This window comes from Lepisma saccharinum, chromosome 15 (genome assembly GCF_977018435.1).
Source record: "Lepisma saccharinum chromosome 15, izLepSacc3.1, whole genome shotgun sequence".
Lineage (NCBI taxonomy): Eukaryota > Metazoa > Arthropoda > Insecta > Zygentoma > Lepismatidae > Lepisma > Lepisma saccharinum.
The window spans coordinates 42,754,202-42,771,155 of NC_139243.1; the positions used below are offsets into that span (position 1 = coordinate 42,754,202).

General features: G+C 40.1%; 1 protein-coding gene across 6 annotated transcripts in view; it reads left to right on the top strand.

Moving 5' to 3' along the window:
• The window catches only part of LOC145999692 (acetylcholine receptor subunit alpha-like), a 781,663-nt gene that overhangs the window by 216,881 nt on the left and 547,828 nt on the right, over positions 1-16,954 (top strand). For all 6 annotated transcript variants that reach the window (XM_083136909.1, XM_083136910.1, XM_083136912.1 and 3 more), the window contains exon 2: positions 12,504-12,868. In XM_083136909.1, the coding sequence (XP_082993035.1) occupies positions 12,820-12,868 (49 nt within the window). In that variant the 5' untranslated portion in view covers positions 12,504-12,819. The remainder of the gene's footprint in view (positions 1-12,503; positions 12,869-16,954) is intronic.

The window sequence follows — 16,954 nt, forward strand, 5'->3', positions numbered from 1 at the left end:
TTGACAACAAATATTTCGAAATGCAATTCAACAAACAGTAATGTTTGCAGACGACCAGATATGATGGCAACAGGTGACGATGATCTAGAGCGGTTTGATTTCAAACTCCCATCAATTCTTACAAATTATAAGATGAAAATTCAGAAGATAAAAACTAAGTACATGGTGTTAAATGATAAAAGATTTAGAGTAAATACAGGGAAAAATGATAAAACAGTTGAATACAAATTATGTTGATAAAAATTTGGTAAAATGGAATTTTGAAAAGAAACTTCGTAATAGAAATTAGAAAAGAAATTCAACCATACCATAACACAATTTTATAACCTGCTCTTCTTATATTTTAGTGAATGTTGAGTATGGTAGAGAACGTCCCTACGCAGGTTGTGTACCCCGTTTATAGTGCTCTTGGAGTCGGACAATGCTTGGAATAGGTTTTCCGTGTACAGCCGGTAATGTTTGAGCACCGGCTAAGGGACGCGCACTGGTTCGATTCTCCTCGGGGAAGCGTAACAACTTTTCGGAATGGATATGGGACCGGTGGACACTCACCATCGTGAGGAAATTGGAGAGTTAAGAATTTGTATCGTAACCCGGTCACGGAAACCTACAACAACGACTGGAGGTTCATCGTGCTGACCCCACGTCGCCCCGTAACTTGTTGGGTGATATCCCATCTCGGCAGGTGCGAGTGAGGCTGGCAGTCGGTGGGTAGACCCTGGCCCTCAGGGGGTGTTGCGCTACGGGTTATGTGATTAATCTTTATGATCTAAAGAGCAAATACAGAAGAATTGAGAAAAAACACCATTAGCAACAATGTAATCTATTTCCAATTTTTTGTGAAAATATCCGCAGTTGAAAAATGGGAAAATCAGGAGGTGGCAGCATACCAAGGTTAATTGTTGTGGTTGTTGTTATAGGCGTGACTTGGCGGGAGCAAGGGGGCACTTGCCCCTATCATATTTCCAGGTTTATTAAAATTTACAAGTATTGATAATTTTGTTAACCTTCTGGGAACTGAAGAGTAAGGTAATGAAGATTAATTATTGTAATTTCGAACATGCAACAGTCATTTAGCAAATAATCCTGAACGGTATCTTTATGAAATGGAGAAACTTTTCGATTCGGTCCCCCTTCCACCAAAGTTAAGCCCCAAGGTCAATACTACTCCTCCCTCTTCATCCAAATTTAGTCACCAAGTTCGATTCTGCCCCCCCCCCCCCCTCGACAAAATTATGCCTCAAATTACGTCCATCGTAGTAGCCTTAAATAATTAATTATTTTACTTCAGAGAGGGCAATACTGACCTCCTCTCTTTAAAAAAAAAATAGCACCATTACCTACCTTTCTTTGAATTCATCAGTTAATGGGTAAGAAATTTCAGCCTTGACAGGATTAGGAATTTTATTAACGTGCTGTTCCATTATCGGGTAATGTTTCCCGGTTCGTAGCATTCATAACTTGAGTGTATCGCTGATCCAGTCACGCTGAAAGAAACGACATGGGACGCTTTTTAAAAAATCTGGGTCTCCATTCATCGGCTACCACTGCACGTATTCCCCGTCAGGAGAATCAGCCACCATCTGCCCAGTGGCTGGGAAGAAGGCGGGGAAATTTCCCGCACGATCTCGCCCCTCTGTGTTTGTTTGTTTGCAGCAACTAGGCAACAGCGTTGCCAACTCATGAACTGAAAATATCCCTAGATTGCCTCAGACTTCCGAAACGAGGAAAGATATCGTAGACTCTTTTTCGGGAATGAGTGGAGCAAGATCGCGGATAACGGTAGAGAAGGAGAGAAAGCGACTGAGCGGAGTAATGCTGAGCGCGCTGCTGCAAACGGATGGTAGCAGCAGCCGTGTTTTCCCTCTCTAACACGTTGATTGCTCGAGTTTTCCCAATTCACTACACTCTGTTCCAGCGGCAGAATAGAATGGGCAGAGCGAAGCAGTTCACGCCGCTGCGAATGCTGGTAACTGCAGCAGCTTTCTCCCTCCACGCATTCCCATTCCCTTTCACGTCTTCATTGGTGGAGCCGTCTCGCGTCACTACTTGCGCAGAGACTTGTTTTCGTTCGCTTGCTCCAGAGAAAATTTGGAATTTATCAGGAGGGTTCGCAAATCAAAGATATTCAACTTCATGGAAGATAGTTAATCTGCTGGAATACTGCCTATAACTTCTTTCATTTGTAAACTGCGCTTCAAGGTCACGGCATCGTCTCCCCACGCAGTCGCCTGTTCCCCTCCAAACACAATCTTCTGCCAGTGTTGCCACAATATGAGGGCACAATTTCCCTTTCCAAGGGGCACAATTTCCCTTTTTGGACCAATTTTTCCCTTCACCTAAGCAAATCATACAATAAAAATAATAAATATTATTAGTGGTATTAGCATTAGCTGTAATTATTATTATTATTATTAATGGTGGTGGAAGCAGTAGTAGTAGTATTTCCGTTGGTCCATGTCCGTGTGAATAGAAAAATGTTAAATTTATCACATACATGTCACTTTCATCACTTCCTGACCAGATGTCCCAGGTTTGGTTCCTGATCAGGAATCCATTTAATTGTTAATCTTCATCGTTACTATTATCCGAAGGTGCACAAAAGCGATGTACTTAACAGAAATATAAATAGATACAGGCTATATTCAAGGGAGCGGAGAAATGAACAGAAGAAATGAAATTGTGAATATGAAAGTGAAACTTAACATTAACTGTAATAATGTGGTCAGATGCATTAAAAATTACCTGAAATTGTGGTATTGTTCATCGAAATTCTCTTTTCCCTTTTGGCTAAAATTTCGGTCCGAATTTCCCTGGAAAAGGGAAATTTCCCTTCATGTGGCAACACTGCCTTCTGTCTGTTCATTGGGTGCCACACGGGGAATGCATAGGAGTGGGAGTGAAAAAGAGGGAAGCGCCGAGCTGGGTGGATGTCCTTGAACCTAGCATTCGAACTGAAAAAAATACAGTAATCAATACATGTAATTTTTATTTATGTGATGAAGGATTACATTCAATCTTACAATTTTCTTTTCACTTACTTTCTAACTCTGTCCCTACATACATATAAGTGTTATGCTATACAATTATGCTAAAATAGCTACATAAAAAGTGAGTGAACATGTATAATAAAAAAGATTACAAATACAATGAAAAATCATGACAAGAGATGAAAATATAAACAGGTTCGAAAGTATTTTATGAGGAGGGAGGCATTGAGGACAAGGAGGCAAACTTTAAGTACCACATATTAGGATACAGTGGCGTTCTCTCCCTCTTACCTGGCTTAACGCCGGTAAACAAACTTTTTTACATTTACCTGTAAATAGAAATTGCTGAATGCTTTTGTTTCACTTGCATTCATTGATGTTTTATTTCTATTACGTCTAATTAATGTACAATAAATATTTATGATAAATAAGAATTGTTGACACTGTTAAGCTTTGTCTCCGTGTTAATAAAACATAAAATGCTGGCCAAGGCAAAATTTATTGTATAAAAATATACACTAAAAACTTAACGTTTTCACCCTCTAACAAGGTTTTCTTCAGAGGAAAATTCACAATCCATATATATTTTTCTATACAATAAAATTTGACCTGTTCAGCACTTTAATGTTTTAAGAATTGTTGCTGTAAACCTTGTAAATTTCCAGAATACTCTACAACGCCAGGGGTCTCGAGTTCGGATCCCAACCTGGACATGAACGTTCTTTGTGAGTGTCCCTTCATCAATTTCATCATGTCATCACTCATCCTCATCGTCGCGTTTAGCCAAACGTGGCAAGAGGCGACGCGAAATAACAAAAAATAAATCATGCAAACTTAGTAATAAGTATTACGAGGGTAATGTTCGTTTTGCCACAACGTTGCATGGCCGTGAAACTGTTATTTCAACTGTTTCAAAAAAACGACGTCACCTAGCGCACTGCTTCATACGTACATCCCAACTACAGACCACGAATTTCTAGTAGACGTTTTTTAATTGCGAACCATCTGGATATAGAGAGCGTCACATTAGAAGAGATAATATTATTATTATTATTATTTATTATTTATTTGTTCAGCACAGGATACATTTCCCAATTATGTCGAACATAATACACTGTGAATAAATAACAAGATAGAAGAGAGAAAAAAAAGAATACATGAAAGTATGAACGTCTATGTACACAATATTTACATCAATTTATGAACTTATTGTTGTCATTATGTTTTTCTTCAGCACACTACGTGAGTCTGTGAACATATCAAAGTCTACAGTTTTTAATAGTTCATTCACCGTGTCCTGCATGCGCACTGCAGGTGAAAACCTATGCGTGTTCACCCTTGACCTCTCCGTGTAGAATAATTTTCGGTTTCTTGCACTGTGTCGGCCTACATTAAAGTTTATACTTTCTAACAGTGCAAGGTGTAGGCTGGAGGGGCTGAAGCCTAACCCGCCATTCGAAGTTGTTGTTTTTTTTTTTAACAACAAAGTCAGAATTTGCGACGGTGAAATTTACACTTGGCAGAGGTTACTGGAATCGCACTGCTGGATTTTTATATTTTCCAAAGTAGTAGTAATAGTACGTTTATAAAGATGTTCTTCATACTCTAAGTTCTGACATATAACTCAAATATTCTTAAATATGCTTAGAAATACAAACTACGAATCTTAAAATATAACCTATATGTTTCTTTAATGAGTTTTTTGTTTCATTGGTGGTTAGCACATCGCGCTACGACGCCAGGGGTCCCGTGTTCGAATCCTGGCCTGGCCATGGATGGATATTCATGAGTGTCCATTCATCAATTTCATCATATCATCACTCACCCCATCTTAGAAAATTAGTCAAAAGTGGCACAAAAAGCGAAGTAAAATAAAGCATATAATAATAATCTTTGTTTCATATTTCAAAATTTGTAGATTGTAGCTATATCAAAAACCATAACATGAGAAGAAAATCGCAACACACACATAAAATGACGGTGCTTGGTTGTGCGAGGGATGGATAGTCTGCAAACTAATAGTCTGCTTAGGGCGCCAAAATATCTAGCTCTGGGACTCTTCAGTAATACTACTTTAAATTAACAAACAGGGGACATCCCTCTTGCCCCATTTTGTTTGATCCGTCTTGTCCGATTGACATTATGACGACGGGAAGTAATGAAATTCATATATCCCGATGTACTATTTATTATACGCAAGACGACTAATTCAAAGTGTTTTAGAGCTCTCTGCACTATACTTCCACTCGGCAAGAAAAACCTCGAGCCACTGCCCGATACACAGTCTGACGTCCAGCGATCAGCTGTTCAAATTGCAGGCACTTCCACTTTATCTTGCTCGAACCACGAGGAGCTCTGAGGTCAGAAACCTGGGGCGCGTCAAGTATCTGAGCTACGCTCGCTGAGCAAGATTTTCGCTCGTTGAGCAGCCAGGTCATTTACTTAACGCTGTGTGCTCATTGATCAAAATATCAGTGCCTTTGAATAATCTGTGATCAATGTGGCTGCGTCGAGTGGACAAGATTCCGGTGTTTGAAAAGCTGTTAATTATGGGAATAGAATAGTTGATTTGAACAAAACTGTGGAAATTTTCATTTTCACACACTTGCACAACTTTCCAAAACTACGGTGTTTATTTAATATTTATTGTTTGAAATAAACAACACTTTCATTTTAATACAATTACAAAAACTAAAATATCACATCACCTTCATCACCTTCTGTTACTTGAACTTCCTCTGTAATTGTAATTACGTAAGTCGTTCATCATATATATTTCCTCATTGATCGCCACCCCTCCATCCGCATACAGTTTTCCTCTTCTTCACTTTGCCTCACGAGATCGAGACACAAAAACGCTATGTTCTGTGACTCAAACATGTGGCGAGCAAGGTTCAAGTTTGCTCAGCGATCAAGTGAGCAGCGCTCCCGGAGCAACACCTATTTTGCCGTCAAGAAGCTGAGCGATCACGTTGCTCGCTGAGCGCTCAGATACTTGGCGCACCCCGCTCTACTTCATTACAGCGCCGCTTCTACCTCAAGGTTTTTTCTTTACACACAACTCAGTACACTCGATTACAAAAATATTCAAAGATACAACTAAAATTTACAACTGCCATAATATACTTTAGAAAGCATAATGCAGTGACGCATCCTACCTTTCGACACGTTAAATAATGGGACGCTTTCACCTCTACATGCTAAAATGAATCCTTACAAAATGACAAAGGATAATTACATTGCCTACTTCCTTGGCACAGTCTTGATGAACGCGTTTCGCACCAACTGCTACAGCAAAACGCGGGTAAGTGGACAGATGACAGATCTATCATTTTGTTGATTGATTTATTTTCCTTCATTTCTGTAATTTTTGGCTAATCGCGAAGATGATGGTGAGTCATCATATGATGAAATTGATGAAGCGACACTCACAAAGAACATCCATACCCAGGCTGGGATTTGATCCTGGGACGACTGCCGTCGTGGCGCGCGGTGCTAACCACTCCGACACGTCGACAAAAACTTTCGATTGATTGAATTAGTTTATTTCATCTTGATTTTCTGCTACTTTTGGCTAATCGCGGAGATGAGGATGAACGGTGGCAAGATGAAATGGTGAAGGGACAATAACAAACAAGCCCTACAGAGGAGTATAGTATTTGACGCCAGAACCTCGCTACCCTGCAAGAGGGTGTACGTACTACTTGGAAAGGAGTTGACCTTTGGATGCCTTTGGATAAGGATGACAATTTACACCCAAACAACTTTCAAGTTATATCGAAGTAGCGTTACATCGATCCATGATACCCTGTCATCTGTATACTGTTTTATTTAAATTACAGTAAAACCTCGTTAATCCGGACTAATGGGGGGATAAGTTGACCGGTTTAACGAAAGTCCGGATTAACTGAAATAACCTAAAATAACAATAGAACTCCGTTTATAGCAATAAAACATGTTTATTATATTGTATTTGTAGACCTAAATACACTATACAGTATAGTACAAAGTCTGCGGGAAACAGAATTATATCAGTGCTCTTTGGGAAGTTCTCTTGTTGACTTCTAGCCACATTTAAAACCTTGCATTCTACATTTAGTTTTCCTTTTGCCTGTCCGGAAGCGAAGTTCGGCTTATAGGGGTCCGCATTAACGAGGTTTTACTGTACTTGTTTTTTTTTTTTTGGTAATAATATCCCAAATTATCGCACGCTAAAAACAAGGAAAACTTTGCTGAAAATCTTAATTACGTGAAAAGTTCAAGGTGTGGCATAAAAATGTATATTTTTGTTTTCGTTGGGGGATTTTCTGTAATGGTGTTGGCATTTGTATCACCAATGTGTATACCATAGATCGCTGGAGCAACTAAACGCACTTTTACTGTGAGGGAACTTTATAAAAGTAGTGGCACTGTTGCCTCTGGGTTACGTGAATACCGATGTTATTTTTGTTACGTGAGACATGATCTTATTCCATCGACCAATGAAATCAGGACGTGGTTGAAAAATTGTGAAGCTACGGGAAGTGCATTGGAGCAGAAACTTCAGATTTAGGAATGTGCCATGGATGATTGTAACTGTGAGGAATAAGGACAATATCCAGGTATTCTACAGAATCTATTCTTTACATAGATGTACACCATTCTATTGTTTCCCAACAGCTAGTCTAAAAATCACTCCTTCACGTATTTTTAATAGCGCATCCACCGAAGCACTGAGGCTTTGCAGAATCACAGGGTGCGTTTCTCGGAAACCCCCATCCCTCCGGGGAGGGGGAGTCTGGCGACGTAAGTTTTCTGACCTCGACAGCTGTGAAATTCAGCAGCGCCATCTCTTATTCTTTTTGGCAGAATAAGTTGTAGCAAGAGTGTGAGTGGTGCCTCTCAGCGCCTCTTAGCGGATTATTACAAAACTGCTTGCGAATGGAGATTCTCAGCAGGAGGTCAGTGCACCGGTTTTCTGCTTTCGTTCCACATCTGCTTATATTCCCTTATCTGTGGTCAGATTAAATGATGGTCACTTTCAGGGCTTAACTTTCGAAATATGAAATTTACTATGACTGTGACTGTGCATATTTCGCAAATGGCAATCTATAAAGATGTAATTGATGTGTTTGTATTTTTGTCTAATAAAACATAGGATTATATAGTTTCGTTGCATTTAAGAGAGCCAATTTTTATGCCACACCCTGTATTTTGTATTGAGTCCGTTTATTTTGAGCTGTTGCCTTCAGTGGCGAATGAAGCTGTCCGGAAAGCAACCGTTGCCACAACGAGTGACCGAACCAACAACAGCGTTTGCGTTGACGAAAGCGGCCAACCGCAATGGAAACATGGATTTGAACCGGAAGGATGCCATGCAACCACGCAGGAAGTGTTTCCCTACTTCTGACATTAATCTCACGTGTTCGTTCTCTTGCCATTGACATTTAGATTTGATCGATTGCAACTCGATTGGAACTGATGTCATGTTATTGGTGTAATTGCTCTAATTCGCAGATGATGTAAAGCAAATTCGCTTTGGTAGATTACAATTGCCATTAAGTTCATTTCATGATGTTATTCTGAATAATGAGAACATAGCCCCACACATAACTTTCCGGTATGCGTGTTTACAGAATCTCCAGCGATATGTGGTTTGTGATTGGTTGTCATTCCGGAACTCTGTTTGACGCCAGGGAAGCTGTTTTCGAATTTTCCTCTCCTTTTGAAAAACCGCTATCATATTCCAAAATCTGAAGGTTGATATGATGCATATTTTTTGTGACGTCACAACTTTAAAATATGTCACTGATATATTATTTTGTGATAGAAACACGTAAAGTTTGTGTTATTATATGATAATTGCACCTTGTTTATAATGTATATCTTTTGTTTAATATTTATTGTATTTTATACTCTATTTTGAGTAATTGATGTATCTTTATATTTGAGAGAGTGCACTATGTGAATTTGCACTTCTAAACTTGTGTAGATGTCAGTTTTGTTGGTAGCATCTTTGTGTAAATAGCAAGTGAGTCATCTGTACTTGATCTGTGATCTTGAAATAGTATAAAAGGGAGAATATCGCGTAAGAAATAACACACATTCGTCGCAGATCGTCGATAGAATTTAAACTCAGAAGAACTGCTCGGTGTTGTGCATTTATCTTGGTACTTATGGTAGTTCGGGGCGTAATCTAGGCCTATGTGACCATAGGTACGCCAATAGCCATGCATTGATGCTATGTACAATACTGCAACCATCCTCGGTAGCTAATGTAGTCAGCCCAAAGACTAATTTGGAATAAAGGGCTAAGATCAAACATTGGCTCAGTTATTATTGCATACCTCCTGGTATGGTAGTTCGGGGATCAAACTAGGCCTATGCAACCCGATAGTTACGCATTGAGGTTATGCGTTTTAGTTGAGTCAAGACACCGTCAAAGTGAAATCCTCACACTCGTTCCAAGTATATTTGCGTTATAATTGCAATAAATAAAGAATAAAACCTTTCATTTTATCTACTGCAGTAATGTGGTTTTATTTCTCTGTGCTGTGAAGAATTGTTGTTGCCTAACACTACCCCTGAACCTGAGAGGAGTCTGTGTACTTCGCCGAGTTTCATCGTTCACCGCTGAGCATTACTGAGTTATTATTAATAACAACAACATTATATCAAATGTAATAATACAATCCCATTAAAGAGGGAGATATGTCAAGGTTTACATCTGCTTAGAATTCCTACTAGAGCATTCACGTGAATGTTCATGTGGTTTGCATTCGTTATTGCCTACATAGGTATTACCAATAGTTTAATAGACATATGTAGTAACGAGAGTATTGATAATATCTAGGCAACAACGAAAGCGAATCATGCGAAGATTCACGTAAATGTTTAAAAATCTAAGCACTGGCGTATGCAGAGGGAGTTTTGATGGGTCTACAGCCTCCTCTGAAATTTTGAGAAAAATCAACATTTTCAATTGAAAGCAGCAATGAGGAACTCAGGAAAAACTCAAGTCGTAAATACGGGGTGAGAAAAAGGTAACTGTACACCTACACTATGCTTCATTACGCAGAGAAAAACTTCCCTTTCTTGATGTTTGTTGGTACATAAGGGCATTAATAGTTGGTTAGTAAGACACTCATTGTTGTCAGTCTCTCATTGTTGTTTCATCAGTTCTTTCTTCGGAGCGTGATCTTGCAATGCACGGAACTGCATTAGCAATGGTTTTGTTACTCGAAGCTCGTGTGTTTTTGGTGGAACAAGTCTTTCGATATGGAGGTGAATATACGTAAGAAGTGCGAAATAAGTTTATGGAAAGGTTTCCTGATACAGATCCACCACATCGTAATGCGTTGCGGAGGTTGATCGATAAAGTTCGCAGAAAGGGATCAGTGAAGAATGCGCAGAAATCAGGCAGGTCACGAGTTCTAACAGAGGACATATTACAGGATATTTCCATTAGAATAAAGCAAAGCCCAAATAAGTAAATTTGTAAATTGTCAAGGCAAGTGAGTGTGACGTACGGCAGCGCAAAAACCGCACTGAAAAAGCACTTACATTTACAGCCCTACAAATAACATTAGTGCAAAATCTGCAAGAAAGACACCACGAAAAGCGTGTTGAGTATTGCCAGTTGTTCAGAGACTAACCATTGCTAATGCAGTGACGCGATTTGCAAGATTACGCTCCGAAGAAACAACTGAAGAAACAATAATGAGTGACTGACAACAATGAGAGACTGACAAAAATGAGAGACTGACAACACTGAGTGACTGACAACAATGAGTGTCTTACTAACCAACTGTCCATGTCCTTATGTACCAACAAACATCAAGAAAGGGAAGTTTTTCTCTGCGTAAAGAAGCATAGTGTAGATGCACAGTTACCTTTTTGCTCACCCGGTAGATACCTTCCTTAAAATGATCCGATTTGCCATTTTTGAGAGTTAAAAGTTCTAAAAATGCGAAATATCATATTTTGTATGTCGCCCACCTAGAAAGCAGATCCACCTATACAATTCCAGCTCCTCCCGAAAAAATCTGGGTACGCCAGTGAAGCATTTGTCACCTTTCAGATTTTGGAATATCAAAGCTGTTTTTAGAAAGGAGAGGATCGTTCGAAAACATCTGCCATGGCGTCGGCCACAGCTTCAGTCACGCCTTAATGAGTAGTTTTGCTTCAAGGTAAATTGTGTTATAGGAAACGCTAAATGGCAGGGTTCACATTTACGATGCAGACTTCAGAGATCCAAGATAATAAACCACCTTAAAGTCAAAGTCGATATTTGTTAAATTAAATTTGTTAAAAAAAATATTGTTTTGAAAGATAGAAAAGCAAAAGTCTTCTTGAAGCATATGTTTTGTTTTGTTTAATATTTAAAATCTTATTGTAACTACTTATTACCATTGACACAATACAAAGTATATCCAAAATTATTGAATTTTAAATGATATTCACAATGATTCTTGATATTGTTCAGCAATATTATGCTTCTATACTCTGTCCCGGGAATCTCTGGAGCGATCGAACGAAAGCAAGTGTCTGCGCAAGCATTGACTCGAGAGGGTTTGACCAATGAACAAGTTCGAGGGAACGGGAGTACGTGGAGAGGGGGAAAGGGACTGCAGTAGCCGGCCTTTGCAGCAGCGCGTACTGCTTCACTCCGCCCACTCGCTTTAAACCCTTCTTAACCGTTATGCACGGCCTTATCCAGAGACTACCGCTGTTCGAAAGCGCCAAGTAAACGAGCAATCAAACTCATAGCATGCAGCACGCGAGGTAGCAGGCTTGTTTACTAGACTTCTGCATTCGCTGTTCACTTGTTTGAAATCGTGGAAGTCGAAAGTCAGCTAGATCTTGGTTGTAGTTCTAATGTGTGGAAATGTATCTATACTTTTTAAAATGTTATGTGATTTCTACAGTAAATAAGGAGTGTTTAAAAAGCGGGGGAAACAATGTGCTCTTAGTTTTATCTACAGATATTATTTAGCGCTGCAGTCGAAGTGCAATTCGAAAGATTTCTGCTTCTAGTCCAAGACATCGAGACTGAACTACTGGCCTATTTTCGAAGAGTGTTCGGTTCAAGTACAGTCTTTCCCAATTCGGGCGCGGTCATGGTATGCTTACTAACTGAAATATTTTGTTGTGCAGGTGTCAGATTTTCAGGAAATCCCACAGGGCTTAAGCATATACCTTGGAATGTATGCGGATGGAAGATGGGCATTTTCGGGGGTTTTCCTCTTTTTAGGAAACCACCTTTGGGTTTAGGAACGCTCCACTGGGACATGGAAATCAAAATGGTTGCTAGGGAAATGAAGAAGAAAATTCCAGAAACAGCATCCTTCTTTGTTCTCTCCTCTTTCTCCTGTTGTCAGGTTAATCTCGAGTATCCTAACTCGGTGGATCTCTTTTGTGTATCCAAAGGAGATCCTCTTATTTCTTTTATGTAGCTAGTGAATAAGAGGTCGCCCTCTTTGTCCCGTTGCCAACGGAAACTCATCACGGTGTGTTTGTTTTTCTCTCCCGCAGGTTGGATGACGTCACGTAATCGGATGACTCGTGCTGCCGGGTCCGCGAAGAAATGAGGGCGAGAGGGGCCAGGGTCGTCGGAGGCTCCACGCCGGTTCGCGGAGGCGAAAGGTCCTGTGTTCGATGCCGGCGGAGGCAGAGCTTGGAGTCAAGTTAGAACATCGTGTCTCAGTGTGCGCGTGTGTGTGTGTTACCGCTACCTCGCGGGAATAGTCTCGAGGCTCAAGAGGAATTCTTCAGCGTTGCATGGGAAAGGGCTGGACCTCTATCATGTAGCGCTCCCGGATCAGAGTTCAAGGTCAAACTGTGTGGGACCATGAAGACGCTGGTGGGGATCTTGTGGATTGTTCTCACGCTGATATCAGGTAAGGACAGCAACTTTTCTTTCTTGGCACGTATCAATCTGGATTATTTTATACAATACACACAGAATCCAAAACGTGTGAATTAACACACACATATGTTCAGTCCAACAATACATTAACGTGTATTGAACTGCACTTTTTGGTGTGTCAAAATACACATAGATGATTACAAATGATTACATTTCTAATGCATCAATTGATTGTGTAATCTTGTTATCTTTGAAATTGTCTTGTCTGATCTTCTAAAATGATGAACATTAGTGCATCACATGAAACTTCTTCTGATAAAAATAATCTTTTGTATATTTCTATGTATATTTTGACAGACCAAAAAGTACATCATTTGCAGTTCATGCACGTTAATGTGTTGTTGGACTCAACATATGTGTGTCAATTGACACGTTTTGGGTTCTGTGTGTACGTGAACACAGTACAAAAGAAAGGTATAGTATGTTCGAGAAGTCCATCTACCCTTAGATAATACGTATTACAGAGTACATATTTATTCATTATAATGTATGTATTGCACTATATTACATTTATATTATTTATTACATTTAGCTATTACATTACAGCATCTTGGTTCTAATTGTTACTGTTTCAAAAAGTTAATTGAATTAGTGTGTCATGAATACTTAGAGCTCACTCACTCACTCAGTCTCCCTCTATCCGTCTCAAACCCGAATATTTATGGCTGCAGCAACAAAGCCTTCCATCTGTCCCTATCCTGAGCAAGATCTATCCAATATTTTCCATCCTTACCGATTTCCTTTAGGTCCATCTCAACATTATCCCTCCATCTTCGTCTTGGCCTTCCCACAGGTCTCTTACCATCAGGTTTCCCAACAAGAATCCTGTAAACTCTTCTTTCCTCTACCATTCGTGCCACCTAACTTTTCTTGATTTAATCATTCTAATAATATCTGGATATGAATACAAATTATGGAGTAGTAGCGGGCCTCCCCGATGGCGCAGTGGTAGCGTCGTCGCCTTGTAGTCAAGGGGTCCCGGGTTCGATACCCGGTGGAGGCACATGGCACAGTGGTTCGGATCCCACTTTAAACCGTAGGTCCAGTCCCGATTAGCCTTACTGTGCATAAAGTGGACTTAAAACACCAACTCAACAACAAATTATGTAGTTCTAAATCATGGAACCTTCTCCATTCACTTAGAGTGGTAGTAGAATATTGTTTGTCGTGTTAGAACAAAATAAAAGTTATTTTCGTTAATTATTATTTCGAATGAAATTTTATTTTTCAAGATGCCATTCAATGACATATTATATGATTAGTTATGATTGAATGTGGAAAACATATCTTCAAACGATAGAAGAAACAGCATGCTTGCAAAGAGTCATTTAAGTAATTGTGAATATTTGTAAAGAATACTTCTTCTGCTTTCGAGGTCCTACAGCACCTATGTATTTCGAGCTGAGTGAACTCCAGAACACTGTTCAGGGATACAGGGGAAAATTCACATGTGAAATCAGGCACCCTTAAATAGTGAACAGCAAATGTTTCTCTCTCTCCCCCTCTTCTCTCTTATTCTCACCGGAAGCCTCAAAATATCTATTTTTCAATAAATGTGAAAAAAATATTAACTATATTTTTTAATTTTATGATGTAAATATCGCTTTTGTAGATGTATTCACGTATTTGTTAGAAGTCAGGAATAGTCACGTGTGGTCTCCGTGGGTGATTCACGTCGTCTCAAGATCAAGTGTGAATTCACACGAAACATTTCAATAACATAATTTACTTGTGAAAATAAAGGCCTAAGAACAGAGCTGGATTTCCTACTGGAATGCCCTAGTTGACGCTGGACTGGCTGGAAATGATCGCTGCTAAACTGGACTTTGGTGACTAGGCCACGAGCTAATTGTAACTTGCCTCTGCTAGATGCTGTGCCAATAACAAGTCAAAACAAGCATCTGGTCATGTGAAGATAATCTGTGAATGTGGCAAGGAAAAGCAATTATACCCTGTCCCATTTATCTGTTGAGCAAGGCGGCGCTTAGTGGCAACGAAGGGGGGGCAGAGCGAAGCAGTATACCTTGCTTGAAGGCTGGTAACCGCAGCCGCTCCCCCCCCCCCTTTTCACCGTTCCTCACACGAGTTTATTGGTGGAGCCATCTCGCCTGAATACATGCGCAGAGACTTGGTTTCGTTCGCCCGCTCCAGAGATACTTAGGACAGACTATAGTTTGTAGTTTCAGAGTGTTGTTTGTGCAAAACTTTTATGTTCGCTGCTCGATAAGTAAAAATAACATAAATAAGCTGCATTCGTGTTTATTAAATTTAGGAATTTATCCATAAGAATGAGATTTATACACGACAGATGTGTGTATTACTGACTTAAATATTTGACATATTTAGTTGAAAAGAATATTTTTTGTTTGAATAAATCCTGCAAATATCATTTATCAAAATACACCCGTGTTCATTAACAAGCATGTTGAATACACCTTCATTGACATATTTTCTTTCCACCTAATTTCTAGACAATGTTTTCTTCTTCGTAAACTTTTAATTCTTGCAATTGCAAGGAAAATAGCTGGAGTAGCTATTTTCATACGACACATGCTCAACTATTTAACTTGACTGCTCTGCGCAGAGTGACGTGGCGAAGGAGGTGTTGGTGGGGGTCATAACTCCACCCCTTTGCTCAGTACCCCGAAAGGAAAAATGGAAAGGTCAAATTCAGGAAAAGATAGGAAAATGAGGACCGTTTACTAAGAGAAAAGAATATGTACCCCTCCCCCCTTCCCTTTTGAAAATCATAGACACACCTACGTATGTCTGGGCAATCCCTTGTGTGGAACAAAATTCTACCAACAAGTATCGTAACGAGTCTCGTGTGAGGTGAGCACTTGAAGGTGAACAAGTACCACACAACTATAGCTCTTGTCTGGTCTTACGGCGGGCGTCCTACATACTGGCAAGGGGAGTGGGGAGCCGGGGAGCGACCAATCCAGCGCGATAAGAAACACAGCAGCCAGTAGAACGATGTACGCGCAGCACCTCCTCCCGTGATGTGGTAACTCTCAGCGCCACCGCTGTCGTCTTGTTGGTCTTCTGCGTATTCCCCGCTCCCCACATCCCTTGCCAGCATGTAGGCCGGCCAGCGTAAGATCAGACAAGGCCTACTGGAAATGCAGCAAAAAATCTAGTTTCGTGTGATTCAGTATTATCTCACAAATACGTTTTAAGTAACAATAGGCCCTAATTGAATTGATTTTTTGATAATTGTAACCCGATTAATTTTAAAATAACCTTCCATAAAACTTGCATCCTTCGCGAACTGCCTTTCTTTGCACACCGCTCGTCTGACTTTCGATTAACTACGAGATGAAAGGGTCTGCCGTACCTAAGGCAGTCCTTTGACAACCGTTCCGCCAGGTGCGAAGATGTTTTCGCGGATTTTCGCGTTCGTTTGGTCGATTGACTTCATTGCCTTCGCCTCCCTCCTTAAAACACTTTATTAAATGACATTCGGCCTCGCGCTCCGCGGTGGCTTTGGTGTTTTCCTCAGCCAATCTAATTTCCTGTCCTCCGTCTCCTCTCAACGACTGCGGAGACAAATTTCCGCAAGATGATGGGGAAAGTAGCTGAAGGTCGAATTATGCCCCAACTCTCAATTCAAGCCCTTCCTGCCTCTTATAACTTAACCGTGTTACGCATCTTATTTCTGCTGCTATTTTGTGGCACGTAACAATATTTGCGTAGCGAAAAATTCTTTGACTTGCCCTTGTATTGTAATCAAGGACCTGATATGTATAGTTCCTCTTCCCAGAGCTCTCTGCGACCGTACGAAGAAAAAGATTGCGCAGAATCTTTGTATAGACGCTGTGGAGAACATGGGGAAGCGAATGCTAATGACGGGAAAAAGTTAAAATTTTCACCACCAGGTGAAAATATGGCGCATAGAATTAAATGTCCCCTACTTCGAGCAAGCTGGAACCCGTATGAATACACGGATTGCAGTGAAACTTGGTATAGAAACTGTGGAGACTAGGAGGAAGCGAATGTTGACGAAACATTGCTCACATTTTCACCACCAGATGCAAATGTGGCTCTTAGAATAAAA